Source organism: Limulus polyphemus, unplaced genomic scaffold (assembly GCF_000517525.1).
Source record: "Limulus polyphemus unplaced genomic scaffold, Limulus_polyphemus-2.1.2 Scaffold594, whole genome shotgun sequence".
Taxonomy (NCBI): Eukaryota; Metazoa; Arthropoda; class Merostomata; order Xiphosura; family Limulidae; genus Limulus; species Limulus polyphemus.
This window is the reverse complement of record NW_013666204.1, coordinates 158,177-169,859: the sequence shown is the minus strand read 5'-3', so window position 1 is coordinate 169,859 and position 11,683 is coordinate 158,177. Positions and strand designations below refer to the sequence as shown.

At 29.6% G+C, this 11,683-nt stretch overlaps 1 protein-coding gene across 2 annotated transcripts in view; it reads right to left on the bottom strand.

Moving 5' to 3' along the window:
• Positions 1 to 1,088: 1,088 nt before the first annotated feature.
• The window catches only part of LOC106459335 (DDB1- and CUL4-associated factor 6-like), a 167,013-nt gene continuing 156,418 nt past the window's right edge, over positions 1,089 to 11,683 (bottom strand). The window contains exons 17-18 of one of the 2 annotated variants that reach the window (XM_013918956.2): positions 9,125 to 9,233; positions 1,089 to 4,940 (exon numbers count right to left, since the gene is read on the bottom strand). In XM_013918956.2, coding sequence (XP_013774410.1) covers positions 4,873 to 4,940; positions 9,125 to 9,233 — 177 coding nt within the window. In that variant the 3' untranslated portion in view covers positions 1,089 to 4,872. The remainder of the gene's footprint in view (positions 4,941 to 9,124; positions 9,234 to 11,683) is intronic. The other variant, XM_022385807.1, reaches the window with a different exon arrangement.

Sequence of the window (11,683 nt, the reverse complement as noted above, 5' to 3'; positions counted from 1 at the left end):
AAGAAAAAAACATTGTTCTATACAAGAAGTTAAAGAAATATCACCTGTTAATGCAATAAAATAAATGGTTGATATATATTTAATATTTTTATCTTTAATTGGGTGTGAGGTTCTTTGAGTTATCATGGCTATTAACTCCTTTTTTAAAACATAGATAAGTAGACAAGTATTTTTTGTATATTTTAAGAGCTGATTCCTATATTTCATTCAAATAAATAAAAATCTTAAAACATATTCAAGTTTTTTTATCAACCCACCAACTTCATTGCAATAACATATATACTTTCACAGCTTTTCTATACTTAATGTTTCATTCAGTGGTTTTCCTTACTCAGTTTTGTTTACTAATTAAAGATTGTTATTAAAGTACTTGCTATTGTTACCACATTCACTCAATACTATCATTGGTTTACAAATCTGGCAGCTATTCTGATCTTGTTACCACATTATTGTCATGAGTTTAAATACCTACTAGAACGAATGTGGTAACAATAGCAAGTACTTTAATAACAATCTTTAATTAGTAAACCAGAAGAGTTAGTAGGTATTTAAACTCATGACAATAATGTGGTAACAAGATCAGAATAGCTGCCAGATTTGTAAACCAATGATAGTATTGCTCTTCTTGAGTCATTCTAGTCTTTCACTTCTATTTTTGAATTTCTTTAGTAATTTCCTATATTTTTTGTAAACATCAGTTTATTAAATCATTTCTGATGTTTTGTTTTTATAAAAACAACTTACAAATTTAAGTATGTTTTGTAATGTGATATCAAAAGTATTTCAAAAATATAAAAAATTTAATGCAAATATAAAATTTTAATACTAAAACTGTGAGAATAGAAACATATTCTGCAGTATTTACTATTCATAAAGAAATGATCTTCCAAACATATGCTGTTCTTTTTTTTTACAATACAGTGATTTTTGAAAAATACAATCATTATGTAGTATAATGGGAAGTGCTTAATTACATGTCTGTTTTTAGTAAAACCAACCTTCTTCAATGAAAGTAAAATTACATTTGTTTCATCCTGTATAAAAGTCTTGATTGTTGAAATACTAAAAAAGATTCATATTTGGCAGAATACTTTTTCACAAGTCTAATTCATTTATTTCATTTGCTTCTGTACAACAATAAAAACAATCCATTAGTGTAACAGATTTGACAAGCAATAAATATGTAACAATTTGACTTTTGTCTCAAATTGTGAATATAACCAAGAAATCACACCTGAATTATTTAAGCATTTTCTCGTAAACCCTGATGCCCTGCGTACACCATCTTTCAGAAATCTAACGAACTCGTTCTTCAAAACTAAATATATCCATGATACTCTTAAATGCATTGTGAATCAGGCTTCCAGTATAACTAAATAATGTTTCATATATTTTCATCCAAATAAACTATAAACCAGTAACAGCTGCATTCTTTTAAGCATAAATTATAAAGTTATTCTTAAAGTACTTTTCAAACCAAAGCAGGATAAACAACTTAATCTTTCATTATAACACATATTAATTATGACTACCTAATATCTGAAATAGTACAATTACCCTTTTTCTCTGTACTGTAAATAATTTTTTTTTTCATAATACACACATTAAATTTGTTTGTCAAAAAAACTAAAGGATAACAATTACATAGGGGTTATGGAAAATCTTAATAAGGGTGTTTTTTTTGGGGGGGGGAGAGATTTCTAGTGTTTTAGTTTTTCAAATATATTTTGTCAAGGTTGTCTATTTACAAAGTAACACCATTAATAGAATTTTCTGTTGCATCTTTAATCTACAGAGAAAGAGGTTCAAGAATAAATTTTATGATTTAATTTTTCGTCTTGTATTAAAGAGATCTTTGCTAAACATATATTGGGTATTTTTCTCAATGCAAATAAATTTATAAGGAAACTTACTATATTTACAAATCTAATAAAGATTTTTTCTTCCCACATATTCTATACTGGGCAAACAGATGTCTTAAAGTGGCTTGCACACAAGGATCTCTCTCTCCAATTTTTACTTAGAAGGTTACAATAACTCTGATATGGTGAGATTTGTAAGCCTGCTATTTAGACTAGAAGCTTACACAACATTCTTATACACCAATATTAGAACCAATTTTATGTTTTAGTACTGAATTGTATACATTCTAAAACATAGTCCATACAATCTAAAATATGTCAGAACAAGTAGTTACATAAAGAAAGTTATATGCACAACTATAAAATGTAAACTCCAGAACCACAAGTACACATTAGTTCTTAAACACATACTTCCAAGTTCTTTCAAACCCCTGCGAACTCACAGTTTTTCTAATGCAAAAAATATTACAGCACACACATTCATAATATTTGAATCTTTTAGAACACACTATTATTCTAAAGATGTTTTCAACAAAACAATGTTCTGATAGATACATTTTCCAAACCTAGTAATATTCAATGACATACTATTAGCTCAAAATTCCAGATATGTCTTCCAAATAACAATGTTTCACTTGTTACTTCCAGTTTATATTATCAAACATCGTCTCATGTTTTACTACACAACACTAGTTTTCACCCTATGATACAAGTTTCATTTTGGAAATTTTCCATTAAGAAGCCTCAAAACACTTAAGAATGTGTTCTGAGATAAGAAGTAGGAGTATTCTATTACGTTTTGAACCTTGAAATGATTACATTCAATTTTGTTTCCATAGTAATATTATTAGTATAAACACACATTGGGGTGTTCAAATTTACAATTAGCTTCTTAAGTTGTAAAATATATAACATGCACATACCCCTTGCAATTTGGATAGTTTAACTCACAACAACAAAGAATCAAACCACCTTGAATTTTAACTATAAGACAGAATCAACCTTCTAGCCACACATTAACATGGAATCAAACCACCTTAAATTTTAATTTAAAACAGAATCAGTCTTCTTGTCACACATTAACATTGAATCAAACCACCTTAAATTTTAATTTAAAACAGAATCAGCCTTCTTGTCACACATTAACATGGAATCAAACCACCTTAAATTTTAATTTAAAACAGAATCAGTCTTCTAGTCACACATTAACATGGAATCAAACCACCTTAAATTTTAATTTAAAACAGAATCAGTCTTCTAGTCACACATTAACATGGAATCAAACCACCTTAAATTTTAACTATAAGACAGAATCAGCCTTCTTGTCACACATTAACATGGAATCAAACCACCTTAAATTTTAATTTAAAACAGAATCAGTCTTCTAGTCACACATTAACATGGAATCAAACCACCTTGAATTTTAACTATAAGACAGAATCAGCCTTCTAGTCACACATTAACATGGAATCAAACCACCTTAAATTTTAACTATAAAACAGAATCAGCCTTCTTGTCACACATTAACATTGAATCAAACCACCTTAAATTTTAATTTAAAACAGAATCAGCCTTCTTGTCACACATTAACATGGAATCAAACCACCTTAAATTTTAACTATAAAACAGAATCAGCCTTCTTGTCACACATTAACATGGAATCAAACCACCTTAAATGAAACTGAGTTACATAACAATAGGTTAGTATGTTTTACGTAAAAATGTTTTTTAATTTTTACTGTCATAATCAAAGGACTAATAATCTTAGTCTCCTTAGTGCACAGGGCTTTTGAAAAATAAAACTCACTAAAAACGAGTCTACAATTTCAATAAGAATGAAGCGTCATTATTTAAGCACTTTTAAAAAGGCACAAAAACGACTAATCAAAGACCACAGGTTCATAAATTTTACACTTAAGCTACTAAATTGTTCAACATTACTAACCCTGGTGAAGTTCATTTTCATTGGACTTTTTATTTTCTTACATATCATAGTAAAATCTTAAAAAGTATTTAGCAAAAACAAAAAATTATTTGCTCATTTTTCACCAACATAATTTTGGTTTTATCATCTCTGGTAAGTGACTCTAGAGTTGGTAGACTTTTTTTTCCCCCACCAACGTAACCTTTAAGTAAAATCAACAATATTTCTTGAACTGGTAGAAAATCTACACACAATTTTTCTTTAGTTTCTATGCAAAGTATTTGCTTTTTAAACCCATGCTTTTAAGTTGATAAACTGGTTTGTTAGCTTTAATTTGGTACGGCCATAATCACTTGGTGTCGAAAGTTAATTGTAATAAAACTTTCTAGTTGAGATGTTATTGCCCTGTTAAATTTACTTAGAAATTCTGTATTTATATTTTAATTAACTTCTGCAAGATCTTTCTTGTATAATTTCTGAGCCACCAACTTGAAAGTTAAATCTTTTTTAAATAACTTTAAACTTAGATACAAGACCTTTGTGATATAGCTATTTAAAAATGCAAACTATACAAGATAAAATCCATTTCCTTAGTATTTCCTACAATTGTCAATACATACAAATAATAATTGAAAGAATATTTTTTTTTAGTTTTTACAGTCTTAAAATTGTATATTTTAGATATCTGTAATTAGAATAAGGAGAGAGAATTCATATTTCTACAGAAGACTGAAATGGTTTAATTATATACAGATTTAACCAATTCCTTGTAAAGTCTGACTTGAATGCAATAGATATTACAGTGTTTAAACATAAGTACTACATTTATCTAAAAACAAGAAGGTTAAACACAAAAAATTGAAGTTAGAAGCAAAATGTTTCAGATATAAATGTGGATGTTACTGAAGTATTTTTAGAAAGAAAACATTTAAAAAACTCATTTCACACAGTTATAGACATATGTTTACCATAAACATATATACGAGAATATATTTTTTTATTCACAATAATTTCTCACTAATCTGTTATCACTCAGTCAACTAAAAAAAATAGTTAAGCGTGCAAGTCAACAGATAAGATGTGCAACTACTGAGTACTATCTTCTGACTCCTCTCTGCTGTGACGTGCTGCTCGTCTCCATCCTGACAACCCACCTAAGTAATGGTCAGGAAAAAAAAAAGAGTATTAAAAACATAGTTATCTACTGGTAGATCAAATGTTTAAAGAAAAGTATAATTCTTTCGAATACATTTTAGACACTGTTTTACCTCAGCTATTTGTTGAGTTTTCCATAATGTCTACTTTATCATATGTTTTAAAATACAAACTTACTTAAAAAATCTGTTTACTTGAGATGTAATCTCTACCTGAAAAAGATTACAGTCTAATAGTAATAAGATATACATTGTGGAATAAACTAAGCATGCCTAATTTTATTTACACATTAATTCATTCTTTTGTAAGTTTGTCAACATCAATCTGCAGGTTTTCTATACACCTAATAGTAGTCATTTTCACCTGGTCTAAACAGTCTATCAACCATCATCTTTACATAAACAAAAATCAGTTTACAGTCTAAGTGCATGAGCTAGCTTTTAATGATTTATACAGTTCTTAAACTACTTACAATCAACAGAAACCTGCCTATAAGGTACTGAGTTGGATAAAATATCTCGTATTACTAAAGGAAAATCATTGTGTAGGTTTCCTTTAAATGGACATCATTATACTTGTTTCAAGCACATGAAAGTTTGAGGTTATCTGAAGCTCACGTACTCAGGTTTTGTTTACATTGTAGTAGTACGGAACTTAATATCAAACGTACTTGGATAACAAACCCCATTCATGATCATCTGATTATTGATCTTTTTTATCTCAGTAGTCTTAAGTAATAACGATGTAGACTGACAGCATTACTGAAGGTAATAAACATTATGCTAAGATAATGTCACTTTTTTTTTATAAAAATAAACACTGGATGAATAAGAATGATCTGAAAAAACATGAGTTATGAGCTGAATAGTAAACTCAGTAACTTCAGAAATTCATTTGGACAGTTTGATCTCAATCACATAAAAATACTTTTCATCTTAAACTAACATATTTCACATCACTGTCTCTTTACATAACATACTTTTACAATCTAACTTACACAGAAAAACCTACTGATTGACCACAATATTTTCAATACAAAAGCTGTCACCCCACTCATACTAAACAAAATATTACCAATAGTCAAACTCTCTGAATCAAGAAAATCTGTTCTGATGAAACAAATTACAGAAAACACACCAAATATCTAGAACAAGCCATGTTACGAAGAGACTATAAAAATACCAGAATTGACAGATGGAATGAAATAGCTAAGAACACTCAATGAAAAACCATCCTTAAACAGTATAATGCTAATGGGTCAAACAGAATTCCAATTGTTATTACTTATCAATTTAAAGTCAGAAATGTTTTGCATATTTTGAATTTCCACCTACTGCAACTGAATGACTGCCTGAGAAGATTTTTTCGTGAAGTTCCAGTTGTACCCTTCCAGAAGAACAGAAACCTTAAAGACATTCTTGTTCAGGCAAAAATTAATTACATCTTATCACAGAATATCATATTCTAACCTGCAAGTTTATAAGAACCACCAATTATTTTTCAAACAAATAGGACCAAAAACACTAGAATCACTAAAGACATTACATGCATAACACCATTTAACTTGTACAGTGTGAAAAGTGCAATCACCAATATATAGGATAGACCCAACTGACTACTGGAGTGTATTTCAATAACACTAGAATCACTAAAGACATTTCATGCATAACACCATTTAACTTGTACAGTGTAAAAAGTGCAATCATCAGTATATAGGATAGACCCAACTGACTACTGGAGTGTATTTCAATAACACTAGAATCACTAAAGACATTTCATGCATAACACCATATAACTTGTACAGTGTAAAAAGTGCAATCATCAGTATATAGGATAGACCCAAATGACTACTTAAGTGTATTTCAATTACCACAAACCTTATATTAACACTGAAAAAGACCTCCCTGTTGTCAAATATTTCAAACAACTTGATCATTCTATTAATTATGTGATTCTAATTGGTACTGAAACCAGTTTCAAAACTAAATCTAATAAAGAATTGAAAGAAGCCTATTAGATTGCCACTTTTAATACTGTTCAATCTTGTGAAATAAATCTAGAACCTGGAATCAGTGATCTTTAATAGTTATTTCTCTGACAGAAAATTTTTTTTTCCTTATTCATGAAAGGTGTGAATTCTTTATTATTACTCCTAATCTTTCTTGTTTTGTATTTATTTATGGTCATTTTCTATGTTGTTTTTATCTTTTAAGTTCTATCTACTCAACACTTTGTTTTTAATCAATCTTTATATCACATCTTTATCAATAATCAATATAGTTTCCATTGACATTTTTTCTTTCTTAATACAAAACCATTCTAATATTCTAGTTTCCTGACTTATTGCACAGAAGAAAGGAAACACACCTGCTACAATCCACAGAAAGCTAATCAAAACACTTCCAGGTTATCATGGTGGTCTACCATGACATCACTCCACCTTTTATCACACTCGAAGTTCACCCCCGATGAAAGAAAGTTCACCTTTCTAAAACACTTGGGTTATTGGATTTCATTTACTTTTAAAACAATGCCTGATTTTACCCCTTCTCTTATACACAGGTTCAATGATAGAGTTCCAGTAAGAACTCTTCGGTTAATAGCATATTCAACCAAAACTATGTTGTTCCTTTTACTTTTGTTTGCTTTTTTTGAGTAAGTGTGTTGACATCGCACCACCTACTGGACCCCACAAAAAATTTCTTCATTAATACATGGAGTCAAAGTGTTGACTACTTTGAGTGCAAAGTGATTTTCATGTAAAGATTAAAAATACTTTTCATATGAAAATTTATAAATTCCATTTGTGTAATCTATAAAACCTCCTAAATAAATTTCAAACTTTTTGTTTTAGTAAAATTATCTGTTTTATCTTTTATTTTCTCTACCCTAACTGTGTTCAAAGTTGGTCAATTTGACCGATCTCTTAATCACCATCAAAAATATAAAAATAAATATAAATTACCCTTTTTTCTTTCTAGAATGGCTTCAATTTGTAACAGGAAACCAGACTTGTTTATCCTAAATAGCTTTAAACTCATAACAGAATATATCTGTTCATATGTAAAGTTTTTTGTTTTATTGCCTTTTGAACTGTGTCTAACTAATATTCCTGTTAGAGATGTTGTATTTCACTTGTGTTACCCTACCAAATTACAATAATACATGGGCTACTCACGAGTTGCTCAAGAAAGTGCCTTGTGAAAAATTACTTTTTATTTATCTAATCTAACCTAAAAACTTTCCTAATTTTTACATTTAGTTACTTTTATAATAATAAATAAAGAATACAGATGAAAAACAAGAAAAAGTACTTACCTGGGTCTTCTCTTTTTTTCTTTTTTTTTGCTGTCTACTGTAGATGAAACTTAATGCTACTTTTTTATACTAATGGTACTACTGCACTAAATACTATTTTATTCAATTAAGTAATGCACCCAAGAACACAGAATAATAAATGCTAGAAGAAAACAATGTCCTATAACTATCACAATTTTTCTGGCTTTCTAGCTATGTAACAAGAGCCATTAAAAATTCAGCTAAGCTCATCAATGTGTTTCCCCCTAGGAATAAATTTCAAACTGAAAGCGATATAGACAATTCTCTGTAAAGAAAACAAAGTAATGTATTATGTCATTTGGTAGATTAAAACTTTGGCTTTCTATTGGTTATAGATAATATAGTATTAAACATCAGTGAGAATTACTGGCAATTTCTGAAAGAGATAATGTGAAAGGTGGGTGTAGCAAGATGGGGTCTGATTTTCTGGGTTATGGCTCTGTAATAAGATTGAAGGCTATAAAAATTATGCTTTGTCTGAAAGATGACAACATTATATTAAATATTATACATTAAATTTCTCTTTTCTTGGAGGGATTGTAAATAAATTAGGGATGATTAGAGAGCAAATGTCAATTCACACACACTAGGAGAAATTCAGGATGTTTTTCAATATTGCCTTATAAAATCAAGAACTTAAAACTTATATAACATCCAAATTTATATTATTAGTTATATTTTTATGCCAAGTTTGTTCATACACCATAATAAGAAAGTAGCGTAATTAAATTTTGGACATAACTCAGAAAAAACATTGTGATGTGCAGAAAAGGATACCTGTAGCAAGAGAGTTAAATTTCATAAATGCAGAACTCTATAAAAAAAATCAAGTTTCCATGCTTACCTCCTGATCTGAGCTGATTCAAAGATGCTAGCATCCTAATCATAAAGGATGCAGGTACTGTGATTGTGTCTTTTGTTTCTTCTAACATAATTTCGTTACGTCTCATAATCTGAATTTAAAAAAATTTAAGTATCACACAAAAAACTTCTGAACTTCTGCAATAGGATAAATCAACATTAGGCCTACTGCCAGGAAAAACAATTTCATAAGTAAAGTTTTATATTAACTTCTAGAAGTAAAATCAATGAACTTGTAAATATTAGTAAAATACAGTTAAATATCACTAGGGAAACATTAGATTTTCGTGAGCTTCATATCATCAATTTTAAATTACTTGCAACTTATTCCCCTGTTTGCTGCACTACATTGTGTTTTAAAGCTCTCCTATTTTATATGCTCAACTAATTCTTAATTTATTGTCATTTCAGTCATACAAAGACTGCTTATGTAAAGTAATGAAGGGGGTTACTGATAAAAAAGGCATCTCCATTGAACTTAAAAACCCTGTTTATGTTTAAGATTGTGGTCTGCACAAATTAAATTTACCCTTACATCATCATGATTAAAAAATCTGGTCTTTGAAGAGATATGAAAAGAGTAGGGTAGATAGAACATGAGAAGAAAAAATATACAACAGTACCTGTGACTGTTCATATATTATCAGTTAAGACAAAAAGCAACAAAATGTCTTTTAAATAGAAATATTCCAATGCAAAAGATACATCACTTGTAAACATCAAATAAGTGTTTAGTATGTCAGCCACAAACATCAAGTACTTGAGCTAGTCTACCTAGACTTTCTTTGCTGAACAATGTCATGATAACAAAACAAACTAAAAAATAATGGATTGACTCTTCCAATTGTGTTCTTTATTTCTAGAAAAATTAACACTACATGTAGAGTAGATATTAATTTTACCCAAACACTAAATACAAATACCACAAAGAGTATTCCATGAACAAGAAAATTATACTTCTCTAACTTAAAGATAAAATCTGTCTTACAAAAATAAGTTACCTTATGCTAAAACCTAGGTTACTACCATTCAATACCTAACTTCCACTCCAGTCCAGAATGTAATGTTAAAGACTACTACATTACATAGTTTCAAAATGTAGTTAAAGATGGAAGTGTACTGTGAGAATGTACACTAGAAGAAAGAATTCAGACAAAATAAGCTCCAATCGAAAAAGTGTGAAGATGAACCAGACCAGAGATTCTTATCTCCGAGGTTGTTAATACAGTGAAGAAATTGAAAGCACCAGGAGTGGATTATATACCAGTCGTACTGATAAAGACAACATGGGAAAAATGAATACAACTATTGCACAGACTCTGTAACAAGGCTTGTAAAAGTAGAGAATGTTCTACTGACTGGATGAATAAAGATGACACAAGGAAATGTTGGTAAAACAGAACTGTTTCATTTACATGACATGCAAGTAAGGTTCTATTATATATATTGATAGATAAGACATTGACATAAAAAGATATCAAGAAAACAAGCAGGATTTCAGAAAAGACCATGTTACAAAAATGAGAGAAATTAATCAAGTTCTACTTTTAGTTTTCAACTACTACAAGGATTTTCATGAACTGATGAAAATATTAATATATGCATCCTGGAGCAAAAAAAACAAACAGACAGCCTAGAGAACATCATCAATTGTAGTATTATGTATTCAAGTTAGTTTACTTCTGTCATACAACAAGAATTGACAGAGATAAACAGCAAAAATTAGTGATGTAAAGAAAAACTGACAAAAGGCAAACATAAGATCCTCCTAGAAGTATATGAAATGCAATAATTGGAAAAAAGCTGGAAATGTTTAACAAGGAATGCTGCAATTGTGAGAAGTGAAGGAAAATTGTCAGGTGAATTACTATAAGTTGATTATGACTGGAAGACAATGACAAGAACAAAGATTCAACATTCAGCTACAAACCAGTATTAATAACTAACTTCCTCTCTGGTCTGGAATGCCAATGTTAAATACCTCTCCAATACAGATTCTCAGTGTTAAATTCTGATATCCATTCTAATATGTCAATATCTACCTACCACTTCAGTCCAGAATAGTAATGTCAACTTTAAATACTGCTTCATTACAGGGCTTCAAGATCCAATTCTTAGCACATTCCAGTGTCAATATCTTATTTTCAGTCCAAAATATCAATATTAAGTACCTCTCAACATTCAACTCTAGCCCAGAATGTCAGGGTTATATGCAACTTCATAACTTTAATTACAACTCTTGGCTCTGGTCCAGTGTGTCAATACCTTACTCCCACTCCAGCCCAAAATGTCAGTGTTACATACCTCTCCTATTGAAAACTTGAACTTTCAATTCTCAGCTCCAATATAGCATAAATACCTAACTCCCACTTCAACCCAAACTGTCAGTGTTGTATACAACTCCACTACATAACTTCAATATTTTACTCTCAGCTCCAATCCAGAAAGTTAATACCTAACTCCCACTTCAACCCAAACTGTCAGTGTTGTATACAACTCCACTACATAACTTCAATATTTTACTCTCAGCTCCAATCCAGAA